This window comes from Neolamprologus brichardi, chromosome 14 (assembly GCF_056152115.1).
Source record: "Neolamprologus brichardi isolate AB-2024 chromosome 14, ASM5615211v1, whole genome shotgun sequence".
NCBI lineage: Eukaryota > Metazoa > Chordata > Actinopteri > Cichliformes > Cichlidae > Neolamprologus > Neolamprologus brichardi.
Window position 1 is genome coordinate 29,110,929 of NC_142117.1, and position 16,897 is coordinate 29,127,825.

Genomic DNA, 16,897 nt, shown 5'->3' on the forward strand with positions numbered 1-16,897 from the left:
AACCGCCATTAAGGAGGATTTACAACACTTATATTTATAGCATTTACATTGTGTTGTACTAATACAGTAACTAACAGTGTACAATGTCTATCTTAATTATGAGGTTTTTAAACCATAATGTTTAAATAATTGCTGGAATGGAAGCAGGAATACAGAGATTAATTGGGGTGGGCGGGGGGCAAATAAATATTCTGTTTTAAGACTTTTCTCTGCCATTTGCTTTTTAGCCACAGTGGACACTTTTACTTTTTGCAGCTCAACCATTACATTGAATTGAAGCGATTCTAAAATTTGTGAAATATGTATCACAATTTATGTGACACACACATATGAAAGCTTTATTTGTAATCATTTTATTCAGAAGTGTATTTTATTGGCACAAAAGTGTTTTTTCTTGTACCCAGTGTCCAACAGTCCTTTAAAACAACCATAAGTGCAGCTTCAGCAATGCATCCAAAACTGTTCAACTGTGTAACAGCAAATAGACAATAGATTAAAAAAAACAAAAAACAACCAAACAATATATATTACTGTGAAACATTACAAGAGCACCTCCGAGCTGTCTACCAGTAGAGGGAAGCCCTGGTCTTTCAGTCAAAGCTGTTCACTAACACAAGTCTGTAATGCTCCCCCCCTCCTCCTTTCTTGAATCTGAGTTTAAAAAGACTTGTTATTACCTATGATTTGCTTTTTATGTTGCTACTTATCTGTATTTTCCATCAGTTGTGCAAACTAACTGGCTTTAAAAAGTATTCGTTTAGTTCTCAAAACTTAGAAAGACCCATAAGGCTCTGAAGAATTTGTTTTGTGAGGCACAGAAACACTGTGTGCTCTTGACAGTGTGCCGAGGAAGACCTACGCATGACCTGATATTATGACCTCTGGTTACGTGAGCTTCAAATAGTTTGGACTTTACGCTTGCAGAGCAGCAAGTCCATCTGCAGCTATATTTGCTGTGGAAACAGTGAGAACCAGTGATAATGAGTACATCGAGAGCGCAGATTAAAACTCCTTCAGTTCTAAAAGAAACAGTAAATTTTAAAACAGACAGAAAGAAATGATTACTTTAAACCATTCTGATTAATGAGATGTTTCTGATTTGACCATATAAAAACAATCTTTTTATTAATTTAAAAAATAGATGATTTAGATTATTTTTATAGGTAAGAAATGAATCTAAATACCTAACCCAGCTTGTAACTACAGTGTTTTTTAATATAGTAGTATTTAGTTATTCTTTAAATGAAATAAATTTGTGTTCTAAGATCTTTTTGCTTTGAGCATTTCCTGTGAATTACACATGACAAGCAAAGCGTTATTAGAGCTTCAGAGCAGTAGAGCCTGTCTATCCATCATCTCCCTGGGAAAACAATCCTGCTCTTTACTGTGCATGCAGGAATGTGAAACAGGCTGGTTGATATACTTGGAGGCACTTTCTGTGTACACTGTGGTGAGCAAAGGTATTATTCAGAGATCCTTGCCACTCAAGCAGCAGGGCATCTCCAAAATGTCACATACATCCAATCCTGCTTTTCCTACCTCATATAGTGAATTGTAGCACTGTTTTATGATGGGTTATGACCTACTTAGACACTCATATCTGAATAGTATGCAGTCAGGATTGGTCATGTGAGTTTACACAAGTTCCAACATTAATGAAGAGCAGAATCTGAACCTCAACTCTCTACTCTTGCTGGTTCATTTGTTCCATGAGACATTCAGTTAAATCCAACCAAATTCAAAGAGTCTCCCGCAGACAGCAATGACCACATCATTCAGCCAGCTGGGAATGCGCAGGCACATTCACAATTTCTACTTCCTTTGACTCACTGGCACCAGCCTGAACTTCGAGCCTGAGCTCTGACAACATTAATCTCTGGTGACTCAGATTTTAACCTCTTGAAACCCGATTCTTTCTGAGACACCGAGTATCTCTGTTGACTTAGTATTTATTATTAATTTACTATTTATATTTCAAAATAAAGTTTGATTTGTAAAAGCAGATCCCTGAGTGAGCCCAGTGTAGGAACAGGGCTGTATAAGATCTCTGTATAAAGCTGGCAGGAGGTAAACAGCCTTGCACAGTGTACTAAAGCCAGCACAGTGTGCAAAGGCAAAGGCCTCTATCCATCTGCAGGAACTGGCCAGAAAGAGCATTTCGCCTTTGGGGGGCTGGCTGCCAGATGCCCCACTCCTCCTCTGCCTCCTCCTCCTCCACCATGTCCACTGCAGCAGTGTCCGCTGTACACTCCAGGATCCCTGGGGCTTTAGGGCTCCAATCACAGATGCAAGCTTCCCCGGCTCTCGCTGCCCTTGCTTGTGCATCAACTTTCCTGCTGCCTCCTTCTCTCTCCCTGCAAATGTGGCTCACAATTGCAAAGGCTTGCACTCCAAAGGGGCCCAGCAATGGCTCCACCCCTTCACTCTTGAGGATTCAGACTGCAGCGATGTTGGAACTCTTGACCATACTCATGGATCCATTTGTTTGCCACTGGAACACAAAGATAGACACAAATCATGTGAAATTATATCTTCTACAGAAAAAAAAACATTATCACTAAAGTTGTTTTAATTATTTTTTTTTTTTGCTGTTGAATATTTTCAACTTTCTACTTGGAGTCATTGTACTTGGAAAGTGTAGCCTGGAGGTTAATATCTGACGATATATATGGCTGCTAAAAACAACACCTTCACTAAATACTTCTGCAGCTGTTTTTCAATGATTAATATCTTTCTGTCAGCTTAACTGAGTCCTGAACACACGTGTGATGGCCTGGTTCCAGGCATCAGCAGATGTTTAGATTTCTAAGTGTCTGAACTGCTCTCTGCCACATCTCTAAATGCCTAATGGGGTACAGATGTGCACCAGCATATCAGGAGAACTGAATGCTGGATAAGCGATGGTGACTGATTTGCTAGTTTCCATATTTACGCTACTTTTTCACAGCTCTGTCACATCATAATGAACCTGAGTCTTACCCCATTTGTCTCCAATAAGTACGGGGCAGCCAGCATGCAGTGTGTCGTCGTTTCCTTCACCATTTCTGTGCAGGTTCCACCAGAAGATAGCAGCTTTCTGTGACATGAAAAACAAAACAAATCATTTTGAGTATCTTAAAAAAAGAAGTGTGGTTTAAACTATGGTCAGTAACTATCAGTTATTTTAAGTACTCAATAATAAGTTCTATAGTCTTAATTTTTGGTCTATATAATATTATTAAGTAAACAAGTTTAAAAAGTGGGTATTTTATTGTGTAAGTATTTCATTTTTGCTAAAAAAAAAAAAAAAAGAAAAAAAAAAGCACATTTGCTGACATGGTCCACTTGTCCCCTTAAACAGGAAGTCTGCAAGTCAATACAGTCGCAGGAGGACGATATTACATCCTAGAGGTCAGTAAATGGTTTATTGTGTCTAAAAATGCTTTAAATCGTGCTTGGCATTCACAGTAACCACAGCAAACCAAATTTAAAACCTGTGGTGGATTTGGACTACCACGTTAGACTAGTCTCCCCACGGCCATAATTAAAACACCAAAGGGGGAGAGCCTAGTATTTTACTTTTTATGGTGGTGTTTCTTTTAATTTGTCACCAATGTGTATGACTTCTCTTTCTTACTTTTTTTTTTTTTGGTCACTTTATCTTTTTCTGAAGTTTGGACAAGAAGTTCTAATAAAAAGAAAGGTGAAAGTAAACCCCAGGAATGCCCTGTTAAACTTTCCACTGCAGCTCATTTATCAACCAGAAAAACATACCAAAAAGCAAAAGATAAAAAAACCTCCGCTGACTTTGCAAAGTAAAGTAGTAGTGAAATAAAGTAGTAAATTCATCTCAAGGCTATTGTTTCTGTGATCTGACATTTAGTATTTTGACACCAAACTTATTTAAATGTGTAAAAGGGAAAAATATGAAATAAAAATAACAGATACTAAGATATTTGCAGTGTATTTACCTCCACAACAGGAACGCTGAAGTTGGCGTAAATGAACGCTGTAGACCCACCTGCCTCCACGGGGCTGAGCTGTGGAAAAGGACATTCCTTCAGAGCTGTGCCTTGTGTTTACGTGCTCATGTTATGAAAAGCCGCTCTGTCTGCTGCAGTGTTTGAAAACTCATTCTTTTTCAATCACCACCCAGTTTTACTTTTATTGTAAGGACAAAAGCACTCAGCAGAAAGACAAATCGGTTACATGAACACAAATAAAGGTTCAAATAAATGTGTTCTCCCACCAAATATTTCCTGAAGCCACTGCATCAGGACAGATAAGAAGGTGACTGTGAGAGTTTGTTTCAAGTTTGTTGCGTGGCAGAATATCCCTAAAGTGTAAATGTAGTTACTGTTGTCAGTTTCTCAAGCTTGCTGTCCAAGTTGGCCAGGTTCTCCAAATGTGTTTATTTTTAATTTAGACTTTTGGACAGCTGAAAAAGAACTGCCAAAGTACTTTTAGCTACGGGGTCAAATAGGGCCGATAGATGGTTCGACTTTACTCACATATATCATAAATGTAGCCACCCGATTCCCAGTTTTCAACTTGAACACGGGGCTTGAAGGTGACTGTTTTTACAGAAATGCAAACAGACATTATAAAGGCAATTAAAATATCCACGATCACCATGTAAATAAGCGCTAATCAACTAACGCAACAAACTTACAGTAGCATGGTCAAAATGAGGTTCATAATGGCCACCAATCCCATAATTCACCACTTGGAGGTACTCGCCGTATGGATGCTTCACATTCAGACCTGTGAGCAGTGAGATCCTCTGGTCCAACTTCCCAACAATAGACTGTGCTGAGCCCTTCAGCCATGCACTAGCAATAAAAGATATTGATTAATAAAATGATACTGTGACTGAAAAGAAATACCAGCTGCATGTAGTAGTAAACCTGCAGCAGATGTTTTGTTATGGCAGTAGTAGAGTAACGAGGTGTTGTTTGTACCTCTTACTGATCCGATAGTCTGCTGTTGCTTGTTTCTCTCCAGCTGCCACTACAGACCTTCTCAGCTTGTTAGCAAAGACAGAAAAAAAGCATCTTAATTTTGCGAATGTTACAGCAGCCAAACTTTAATGCATCTAAGGATGGGTTTCCATTAATCCTTCCTTCTTTTTAGGGCTTCGGAGGAAAGTGAAGCACAACCTGAGAAAAAAGCACCGCAAATATATTTGTGTAAACCACAGAGCTTCTCCGGTTTTCATGATTGTTTTCCAATTTTCCAACAGGTATACACAAACATTTCCATGCTGAGAATCAGTAGTGAAATATTCAACTCAATATATACAGTTCAAACAATTAATCACCAAGAAAACCTATAAAGCTATTTGTTAACAGACCTGTATTCTGGGATCTAGCAACAGCAAGCTTAAAACCATGCTCCATTCCACTCTTTGCTCCAAACTAAGACCATACCAGGGGCCTGTTTTCAATCAGCCCACAAGCTGACATAATGATGAAATAAGTACAGGGGTTTCCATCTGAGCAAGAGATGGAAAACCCACTGAACAATGCCAAAACCTCACAGAAACTATAGGGGCAGCAAATGTGTTATCCCACCAAATATTTCCTGCATCAGAAGACTGAAGAGCTCTCAGGACGATCCACTGCAGTAAAGTTTCACTTTACTCATTGGATATTAAGACTCAGCTATCGTGGACTGAACATTTATCGGCCTCAGCTCTGTTGGTTTATTTGGACAGTTTGAGGAATTCAGCCAAGTTTTCGTAGTAATGTATTCCTCTTTTCCTTAAGCTTTGCTAAACGTTTGGAAGCACGCCAACTCTTCCGCTATATGATCCCTCCAGAATCTTTCCAGTAGGAAGAGTCTGGCTTAGACCCCAGCAGTCAGAGGCCTTTTGTAACACACCTACACACAGTCTAGATTCAAGGCTCGTCTTTGCAAAATTAAAGAATGATCAGCAAAAAGCACTAAAATTAATAGTACTCATTATGACCTACATTTCTATTCACAGCATTTTATATACATCTATATTAAAATATTAGATTCCCTCTACTCATGCATTAATTAAGTGTACCAAATTTTAAAAACTAAATGTATTAACTGTTTATAACAATTCAGCATTTGATGTTTTTCACCATCAAGAAACATGACTTAAAAGTTTACTCTGAATCTTTATCTGTTATAAATAAAAGCTCCAAAGGCCGAAAGATGTGTTTCGTTAAAGAAAAAACTTGTCATATGATAATGTTTGTTAGTGACACACACATATACATATATATTGATTTGGTCTATTAGAACATCTATTATATGCTTCAATTTGGCAGTTCCACACCTTAATGTGACTTTGCAAAGGAAAAAAGTGTTCATTTAGTGCTTTTGTTGATTTGACTTCTTGTTGCTAAGTTAACATTTTGCAGATTCATGTTTTGTGAGTCCCATGTGGGAAACCCCCTCCCTTTGTTGACAAGATTCTCCAAAAGTTTGGATTACAAAACCATTCAACAATCTGACGGAATCAACTAAAACACATGACGTTAAGACACTGTTTGTTTGTTTTTTAATTCCCAAAAATCTAACGTATTGAAGACGCATGGGTTGTTTGACCACATGCGATGAGCACTCACTCCTGGCTGGGCGAGGCTCTTGATGTCTTCAGCCTCTGTGTCAGTGACAAAGTCATGGTAGAGGACCACATACGGCTGCAGGCTCACCACCTCCCGTTTTGCAGGCATCAGTATCAGTGCAGGATTGTTGTTGGTGAAGTAGTCACAGAAGAGTTGGGGATTTGCAAAATGCCTGCGCTGTAAGAAGCAACGACCATATGAAGTCTATTAACAAGATCAAAACATGGATATCCATCTACAGTTACTCATATAATGGATCTTGTCACCACATAAAAGCTTAAAAACAAAGACAACATTTAGAGTTTTTGCAGTGCTTTTTAAAGCCAAGAAAACATTTTACAGACCTAAAAATGTAGAAATTAAATGAAGTTGTTAGAGTATGCTAGGAGCGAAGCTTTATGACTTCAGATTGGCACTTTGGTCAAGACTTACATTTGTAAACTAATTTGATGGATTCATGTGTTTTTGGACAAAAATGAAGGATCCTCAGAGGATAAAATCAAATCAAATCACTGAGATTTTCCTCTGTTAGTACTGGTGGTGTTTTGTTTTTTTTTGTCAGCAGTATCTTAGTGTCAATTTCCATTTTTGTTGTTTTTATTTGATGTGAAGTTTGTGCTTGTGCTTTTATCTTGAAAGAGGCTATATAAATAAATACGTACTTACTTTTGATGAAATAATTTTATGAGTGTGACAGGCATGTTTCAGGTGAAAAAATGTGAAAAAAATAATTATTTTTATTGGCATACCGATGTGAAAAATTTAAAAAAGGCTCTCCAAAATTGCCTCAACTTTCATCTCACATGACATCTACATACACTGATGTAAATATTTAAATTGTAGTCCATGTAAAAATGAAAAAAAAAAAACCCATCCTCTTAAATAAAGTGTATCCTGAAACACTGAACATCCAGTGACATAAAACCCTGTAACTTAATGCTACATTACTGTATATGCATTTGAAACGTTTGATGTGTTCCTGTCCTGATCTGCTCCTCATTATTGCAATACCTGAGAGCCTCGCGTCCGGCAGAGTCTCTCATAAGTGTCCCTGGTCCTTAAAAAACTGGAGGAGGGTCTCGTCAACCCAGTGCCTCCGGGTGGACCAGCAGCAACCAGGAGCTTCTCGTATTTCTTAACATTCTGCAAAACTCTTCCATTCATTGGATCTGAGAAAAGAAAATGTGTAAACAGTCTGAGAGAGGGATGACAGTTCACTGAGAAAAAGGGTTTTAAGAGCCTTACTGTGATGCAGTAACTCCTGAGATAGACTCAGAGCGTAGGAGACGTTTCCTGTCTGAGACAATAAAAGGAATTCAGAGAAATCTAAATCATCAATCATGCAAATTTCCTCAGTCTGTCTGTTTACTTACTTTAAAGTGAGAAAAGGCAAGGTGATCCAAAGCATCCTCCAAAGTGCCTTCATTTTCAGGGCTCCACTCCTCTCCTGCTCCCCTGAAAAGGCGTGCAGACTCCTCCAACCACTGCACTGAGTGATAATAGTCTTCTTGTTCATAGGCCACCTGGGTACAATAACACCAAAAAAACACAAGTACTTCACAATTTAAACAGAGTCTGTCTAGAACCGAAGAGCTGAATACTGCATCCATGTCAGCCAGAATTTGTGAGGTTTTGTGGTTGCAGGGATGATTTCAGTAAGGATCACACTAACAACTGTAAGACCAGCCAGAGTCAGAGTCAGCAGCCAGAGTCAGACAGTTTCTCATATCAGGATAGTCAGCTGGGTCTTAGGGTTTACTCTTCTGTGTGTCCTGTGATGCCTTGTACCTCCTCAATTCTTCTATATGTGCTTCTTGTTAATTGCTTTCCTTTGTTCTTGTTCCACACCTTTATGGCTATTTTTGCTTTTGTTGTCTCTCCCTCACCTTCACCCTATTGTCGGCCCATCTGTTCACCCACCTGTGTTTATTCCTTGTGCTCTTCCACTTTCAGTTTTTGTTTAGTCCCCCCTTTTATCCTGCGTGTATCATGTAGCAGCTTATGTTCTACAGCTGCCATCAAGGCCAAGTTTCAGAAACCTTTCGCAGCACACTGACACCTGGAATCAAATCTCTGATAAACACACATAACCAAAATAAATGAATTCCTTCTTTGTTCTTTCAAAAACTGACTTTGTCTTTTGAATTTCTCTTTCCCTTGGGTTTCATGATTTTAGAGAAGCTCTGCAAAATCTGAAGTGGTGTCAGCTGAAAGATATAATTGGGAAAATAATCTAGGTTGCAGAGTTAATAAAGTAAACCTAACAGACCTCTGCAGCCTGATTCTCATCAGTGCCTGAAGCAAGTAGATAAAAAAATAATCTGGACATTTCTGTAACCGAATATGGGCGGTAGATTTGCATTACATGTAGGCATGTCTTCCACAGAGTGTGTCCCTGCATCACATTTTCATGTATGATGTCGGAATATAAAACTGGACTACAGCATTTTTAGATTTTGAAAGTCACAAACACTAAAGGTCTCCTTTACTTAGGTTCAAAGCAGTTTAGCAGTTGCCCTGACTTGATGAAGTAGGTGCTGACTAAAGGGCTGACAGCACCCACACTGAAAGTGGGTTGTAAGAGACTCCTCCCGTCACAGATTACATCCACAACCACAGCTCCATGTGTGACATTTAACCCCCACAAACACACACAGAAGCCCACCAACTAATCACACATGCTGAGTTAATCCACCACAGGTTTACACCCACATTTCACTCTTTAATTTAAGATCAGCTGGTCTTAACAGAAATAACCTAAAGAGCAATAAATGTGTAAAAATACTCAGCTGATGAGGTAATGAGCCTGAGGGAAGCGTCAGCTGGCAATTACCTTAAAGGGCTCTAAACTTCTCCCCACTAAAACTGAGACACTCAAACTTGTGTTAAAAATGTTGCTGGTTTTGAAGATCAGTTAAAAAACTACATGAAAGCACATGCAGGTTGCTCTGTTATAGAGAAAACCCTAAAACTAAGCATCTCTGCTGACTGACCGCCTCACATAATTTCAGCCCTGGCACAAGTGAAGACAAGCTTCTGCAGCATGACTTAATGTCTTTTCCATACAAGAGTATGTCTCTCCCACACAGTGCCCTACCCTTACACATCACCACTGCATGAAAACAGTGGAATTTATTGTGGGGAAAATCTCCTTTTTTCCCCTTCTATAGACTATTATATTCATCTGCGCATGAAAAGAATTCCCAGGCACACAATGCGAAGAATCCCAGTTTTCTAGTCTAGGTTCCCACAACAGAACTATTAACAAGTCTGGGATAAAACTGCAGCCCTCTGGAATGGGATGTTAACCAGAGGGAAAACTTTTCAGGACACCAACTTCCAAATACGTTAATCTCCTTCAGTGACTCCTCCTACCTTATGTTACTCTGACAGCTGTTCCAGAAAGAAGACAGATGTGTACTTGCACCATACTTCCTTTGTTGTGCTTTTAAGAAATACAGAGTTGGCACAAATACTGGAGTACTCTACACTGCTTTCATTTTATGCTTCATCACATTTTATTCGAACACATTTATTTCACAGCTATAATTTACTGTTTAAAAGAAAACAATAATCTTGCATTGTTAAAGATTAAAGCATGGTTCCAAACCTTTCTTTTTTGTGACCCTGCAATAAAAGTTTCTAGTTCCCTTTCAGCTTTTTATATTTTTTATTTCATATGATTATCCATTTAAATTACACTAGAGCCTTTTAGCGTTATAAGGAAATATAGCTGCCTCAAGTGATGGGTGGTGCAGCCAACACATACAGCTGAAGCTAACAGCTGCCTGTTTAGATGTCATCTCTACTAAATCAAGTCACTGAACCTTCTCTCTTGACTTTGTTTCTGGTATTGATTTTGGAGGATTTTACTGCAGTAATCGGACAAATAATATGGCCTGCTCTGTGGTTAACTGCACTAACAGCCTGCCAAGAGGTTTGTGCACCACTTTTATGGTTTTCTCAGTGTTTGCACTAACTGAAAGTTAAGTGCAATGTCCCTTTACAGTCCACAGATAATTTAACTTCAAATTCATTTGTTCACTTCTGGCTCAAAAAAACCCAATATGGAGATGGTCAAAATGCCAGACTAAAAGCTTTAAACATCAACACGCCAACCTTTGAATGATGTCATTGTGGCTTTATCCATCTTTTATGTAGGCTTAGGTTGTTATTAGATTCACTGATGAATGGTTTGCCTTTCAGGCAATTTGGTAAAAATTACTTTTTGATCTAAAGGACTCTTCTCACTGTTGAGGTCTGGGAAGCGCTTCCGCTCCCTTAAGGCCAAAACAGAGAGAATGAGGAGGAGCTTCTTCCCCCAGGCTATTCGGGCCCTGAACCAGGTGTAGGACTGGACTCTCCCACACATCACATCACCACACGCACCACCACACATTTCCCATAATTTATAATCTTTATAATCTCTTTCTGCTATTTGCACATTTTTTACTGTAAATTCCTAAGTTAATTTGTAAATTTTGTAGTAACCTGTAAATTGTAAATACTGTAAAACTTTTTTTCTGTCATTTAATGGTCGGGCATTGTACAGCTACAAGCATTTCACCCCCATGTCATACTGTGTATGGTTGTGTGTGTGTGACAAATAAAATTTGAATTTGAATTTGAATTTGAATTTAAAGTGTAAAACTTAGACAAATAAGACAAAATTGTGAACACGTATTTGTGTAGCAGTAGAAGAGTTTCTTTCCCAACACATTAAGCATAGGAGGAGAAAATACATGGCATCGACCATCACATGACCAAACCCTGGGCTGGGAGCCAAATGTAAAAAAAGCTACATAGTAAAACAGCACCATTATTTTTGTTACTTAAATTTTCCGAATATTTCTGTTTTTTTACATGCAGGATTGTGTTTTTTCCAAAGTACATAACTTTTTCAGTACCTTCCCAACCAGAAAGCAGTCATCACCAGAGAGCTGGACAGATACTGCAGGCATGTAGACATCCACAGACTCGCCATTAGTGACGCTCTGGAAACGACCCCTTACAAGGCTGGAAACTTGCAGAGCATATACATCCTGCAGCCTCATTAGCCCCTTAGCAGCCCCTTGGAGGTCTTCCAGATTGGGGAGATCGGCCTCTTCCTCCTCGTAACTGAACCTGAGGGCTGGACAGCAGAGGGGCAAAAAGGTGAATGGGGAGGGGTTGGGTGGTGACAGTAGAGGGGGGTGGATGCTTAGATATCACCACAAGATGTGTCTTTGAAGAAGGCAGTGGGGCAACCTTGTAGGTTCTCGAGGGCTTCGTTGCTGTAGACGACATTCAGCCACTCTGAATGAAGACGTTTGATCAAAGTAAAAGCCACCAGAGGGTTGGCCATTGTGACCGCTGGGCCTTTGTAAAGTTCTGTGTGCAGGTCGGATACTTTGGCATAAAAACTGTGTGAAGATACAGAATTATTAAACAGGGTCTTCAGACTGGAAACAATAAAAACTCAATAATTAAAATGCATTTTATGCACAAAACATTATTTTCACCAGAAGAAAAATTAGAAGCAATTCTACAAAAAAACCAAACAAAACTATTGAGTTATTTGTATAAATTAGCGGGAAGCGAGTTTTGTAACAGTGATCCTGCATCCAACATTGTGAAATAAAGCCACGAAAACCTAGTCTATTTTTTCTGCATTTTTAATGACATACATATAAGGTTTATGCAGTTCATTATATGATCATCTCACTATCAAACCTCACATCTGCAACGCTTGTTCTATTACTATTTACTATGTGTGTGTGTGTGTGCAGTGTCTCCCGGGTTATGATATAATCACCACCTCTGGAAAACTCGAACAAACTGAGATAACAATACGGGGGGGTTTCTTTTAATTCTGTATTACCTCAAAATCAGAGTAAATGTGATATTTTCCAAGATACACATCGTTTAAATCCTTTACAATCAAATCTGTTTCCAGTGTTTCACCATTACTCACCGTTTGATGTCTTCAAGTCTGTCCAACTCGTGGTCAATGTAAGTTCTCAGGTAATCGATCAGCTTCCGTTCAACTCTGACCGCCTCCTTTACGTTCAGCAGCGATGTATACATTTCCCCTCTAACGACACTCAGGAGGCCCGAGAGAAAGCAAACAAGAACACAAAACTTCATCTCCGAAAGTGAGCTGTCCGCTCTCTTCCTCGGCAGATTCACCAGTTCTAATTGCGTCTCTCAGTTTTGCTGAACAGCACCGCTGAGCTTCAGCATTTGGAGCAGGCTCTCAGCTGATCTGAGATCAGCCTTCGCCCTCTGTTCATCATATCATACGTACAGCCTGGATTCATCCAGAACAATTAGTTTGCGCTCACCAACATCATCTGATTTATGGGGTTCCGCGGATGCTGATGAAATGAGTTCAGTTTTTGCAAATAATGCGATGTAATATATTTGCAATATTTTGTTTAGTTTTACTTTGAAGTCAATTTTCTAAAATGTGAAAATCAAAGACAAATCATCTGCTCTTCAAAAACTGAGTTTGGAAGCACAGCGACATCTGCAGGACAAAGCTCTGCGCAACAACCAAGCTGCAGCAGCGAAGTGCCACAGCAAGGATCCCTAAAAGACGTACAGCGCCTTCCTGGTGGTGATTTTTGATCAGTACAGTGGTAGGAGGAGGAGGCCAGGAAACTAACAGTGAGGATGGATTAGATAAGGAAGTGTCAAAAGCAGAAGATGGCATGGAATATAATCTGTGCAATCTAGGCTAAAAAATGACTGATGAGAAGGAACTCAGTGATGAGGAGAATGGCTATGTTGAGGCTGCTGTCACTCAAAGAAGGGAAAATCCCCACCTGAGAATCAAGTTTGGCTTTCAGCTAAAAATGTGATCAGGATGATCACAGAACCAAAAAACTATGACGTATCCTGGACTGATGACATCAATTACTGCTTTGGCCTATTCTTGACTGAGTCCAATAGTGTTAATTGCGATGAAAGTGGAGGGGAAACAGACTTATAAAGACAACTGAAAGCAAGTAAATCAAAAAGACATCAAAGCATACATGACTGTTTTTATTCTGAGCAGTGTGTACCTTTCCAGAAATGAATCTACCAGCAGTGTACAGTATGGGATGCAAAGTCATTTCAGAAATTTTATTAACACAACAAATAGTGATAAAATATTTATTGTTATAATTTCTCTAAAAAAGTTAAAAAAAACAAAAAAAAACAGGTCACCTGCCTAAAAAGATCATCAAAGAGGGAAAACACAGTGGGTTTCAAAATTTCCAAGCAAATCTCAAAGTAGATTTTAGAACTGATCCTGTGTTTACAAGTATGCATATTTATTTATTTTACCTCTGTTGTCCTCTATAATAAAATTTTTTTCCATTTGTTTGTTTTTTTGTTTTTTTTTCTCAGATTAAAAATTTGTGGAATTACGTTTCTAAGACTAATCTACAACAAATTTGTTGGGTAACCGAAAAGAAAATATTTTATCTACTGCTGTAGACTTTCAACAGCTCTATTCTGTGTTCAGTTTTATTAACATCACGTGATAATTATCCTCAAAGAAATGCAGTAAACATCAAAGTCTGATAAGAAACAATATTAATATATGCATTCAAATGTTCTGCATCCAAATACTGTTGCAAGGATTTCTTTATAATACTGACAACATACGATTTTAAATATGTGATTACTAAATGTCAAACTTATCAATAAATCTTTAGATTAAAAGGTCAAAGCATTATGGTTTGCAAATTTCAGATTAAAACTGCAGAAAATGTTCACAAAGTACAGCTTTTTAAAACAGAGTGCAGTTTAAGATGATTTAATGATAATACTAACCAAAGTGTTGAAGAATAAAACTGAGATGATAAAGGCATTTTATTACAATTTAGTAGAATTTCCTTTTAGTATAAAGTGACATATTTTAATAGTGCAGTTATTTTTAAACAAAACAAGTATTTTCTGAGATTCACTCTAAACTCCAACAACTATTGTAGGTTAGAGATCTAATGGAGCTGTCAAACATTGATCAGTGCAAATATCACACTTTTAGTCAAACATGCAATCTGACACAAACACATGACCAACATGAGGAGTTTCCCATTAAGATTTTAGACACCCTTTATCGGCCTTTTTAAGGAAAAGAAGTCAAATATTTAAATTACCACTAATTTTTTTTTTTTTATTTATTTACTGTAAATATTTACTGATAATTTCATGAGCCAGATTCTTTGATCTGTGCAAAAAATGTGAAGATAATATGAGGCTTTAAAAACATATTAGTCAGACAAATAAACTGGATCTGTTGGATATATTTTTAAATATATTGCCTGTTTGTGTTTCCAGATTGAGCTTTAGAGGAGGAACAGTAATACAAAGAGTTTGTTTTCTCTCCAGTGTAACTTTTTCCACTTACTGTCATTTCATGAAGACTGATTTTAGGTTATTAGTTTGTTCCACGTGCAGTATAATGAGGAATCTGTTAATGGCCAGTGTGAATGGAAAAAATGATTACAGCGTAAAAAATTGCTCGGTGTTCATTCGGGGAACTGACAGACAGAGATGCAGATACTCTGAACAGGTTTTCTGCAGGAGTCTAAACCGTTTTTTTTTTCAAGAAGCAGAGAAGCTGTCCTGCTGTTTGATTCTGAAATGTGGCTTGACTGTGTCTAAGGAGCAGAGGAATGTTTTCCCAATGTAGCCCCTCAGACTGTGATCTCTGAAGCCGTAGATGAGCGGGCTAAGAAAGCGTGGGATTAGGATAAAACAGAAAAAACAGAAATAGGTAATGTCTTCTACTGGCCATTTAGTGTACAGCAATATGAGAGTTTCAGTGATGGGGAGAGTGAAAGCCAACATGCACAGAAGCAGCTGAAAGCCGTGCAGCAGCACAGTGTGCTTGGCTTTATTCACAGATACTCTGTCCTGTCTCAGCTTCCTGGTTTCCAGCAGGATTCTCACATATGTGAAGAAGATGACAACAGCCACAACTGCAAAGAACATCACACTCACAGCAGTTCTGAATAATGCTTGGATTGGAGATGAGTTGATAAGTATAGATTTGCAGAGTACAGGTGTAGAGAGGACATCTACAGCAGGACGCTGCTTTCCGATGGAGTACTCGATGATGAGGAAAATGCAGCTTATAAGCCACAGACAAAGATTAATGATCCAGATACGGCCTGAGCGCCAGGCGGCCGGGCGCTGCAGGGGATAGAAGATGGCAACATAACGCTCCAGGGACATTGCAGCCAGGATTAAAGGTGTGTTCTGATAAGTAACAGTGGATATGAACAGCAGAGGAAAACAGTAAAAAACAGGAAATTGTACCTGACCCATTACAAGTAGGAAAAGCAGCACAGAGGACAGAAGCTGCAGAGTGTCATTGATCAACATGTGGGCAAACAGGATGTAACGTGGAGTGTTTAGGAACTGCCTGTGAGATGCAAACACATGCAGCATGACAACAATGCAGCAGAGGAAGGTGCAGAAGAAGGGGATAACTGCACATACTTTGATGATAACAGACAGGCTTTTCTGGGAAGTTGCATTAAAAGGAAGTTCAGTCAGATTCTGCATTCTGCAGCTTTAAGTTGCAGCACACCTGTTAAAAAAAAGCACAACTTAAACTTCCATATACACAAGATAAAATAAAACATAATGCATAATATCATTTACATTTACAACAGAAATTAGCTGCCTCATGTTAATAAAGTAATCAGCAAAGTCAAATCACCCTGTAATACAAACCATTTACCCATTAAAATGAGACATTGCCTCGCTCACCTAATAACAATGACTTTGTCTGGCAGAAGAGCTCAGATTTCTCTTCTTCTCAGCACACAACATATTTTCAACAATCAAAGTGTCAAAGATGGTCTTCTCTTGTCTGATCTGTTTGGCGCTGGTTATCTTATGTTTGACTCGGTGCTGATTCCCCAGAGATAAATTAATTTCATGCTATCGTCATTAAGCATCACGGTTCTTATTAACTACAGATTACTGTAGGGGAAAAGGATAAAGCACCTTTTATCACAGGATCCATGAAAGGAAGTTAAACAAACAAGTGATTCTATATTGCAAGGCATCAAAAGCAGCAGTTGCAACGGTCAAGTTAGACAAAATGTTCTCAATTTGTATTTCTACAAATTCCTACAAATTTTTTCCTTTTCAGAGCACCACGCTCCATCTCCACCCCCAGTTTCATGTGTCCTCTTCTCCTCACCTGCAGTGCATCGTAAGTAATTAGCTCACCTGTATTTAGGACCAGCTCACACCTCCAGTCTTCGCCAGTTTGTCAGCTATCCTTTAGCAGCAAATCGGCCTCAATGCTTCGTTTAAACTTTGTAACA

General features: G+C 38.7%; 2 protein-coding genes across 2 annotated transcripts; both read right to left on the minus strand.

Annotated features, from left to right (window-relative positions):
• Positions 1-1,195: 1,195 nt before the first annotated feature.
• Positions 1,196-12,737, minus strand: p4ha3 (prolyl 4-hydroxylase, alpha polypeptide III). Its single transcript, XM_006801495.3, has 13 exons — positions 12,535-12,737; positions 11,829-11,983; positions 11,489-11,712; positions 7,955-8,104; positions 7,827-7,878; positions 7,593-7,750; positions 6,582-6,758; positions 4,941-5,005; positions 4,652-4,811; positions 4,491-4,553; positions 3,951-4,019; positions 2,980-3,076; positions 1,196-2,491 (listed from the first exon to the last, which is right to left on the minus strand). The coding sequence occupies exons 1-13, from the start codon at positions 12,705-12,707 to the stop codon at positions 2,421-2,423; spliced, it is 1,614 nt and encodes a 537-aa protein (XP_006801558.1). The 5' UTR covers positions 12,708-12,737; the 3' UTR covers positions 1,196-2,420.
• A 2,421-nt stretch (positions 12,738-15,158) lies between these two features.
• Positions 15,159-16,386, minus strand: or95a1 (odorant receptor, family 95, subfamily A, member 1). Its single transcript, XM_087851614.1, has one exon. It carries the CDS (start codon positions 16,122-16,124, stop codon positions 15,159-15,161), a length of 966 nt encoding a protein of 321 aa, XP_087707740.1. The 5' UTR covers positions 16,125-16,386.
• Positions 16,387-16,897: the final 511 nt, after the last annotated feature.

Coding starts and splice junctions, on each gene's coding strand:
- p4ha3 (XM_006801495.3), bottom strand. CDS start 12,707: ATGAAGTTTTGTGTTCTTGTTTGCTTTCTCTCGGGCCTCCTGAGTGTC. Junction 8,105..11,488: donor ACTGCTTTCTGGTTGGGAAG/GTACTGAAAAAG, acceptor TATTGTACCCAG/GTGGCCTATGAACAAGAAGA. Junction 3,077..3,950: donor TCAGCGTTCCTGTTGTGGAG/GTAAATACACTG, acceptor TTCATGTCACAG/AAAGCTGCTATCTTCTGGTG.
- or95a1 (XM_087851614.1), bottom strand. CDS start 16,124: ATGCAGAATCTGACTGAACTTCCTTTTAATGCAACTTCCCAGAAAAGC.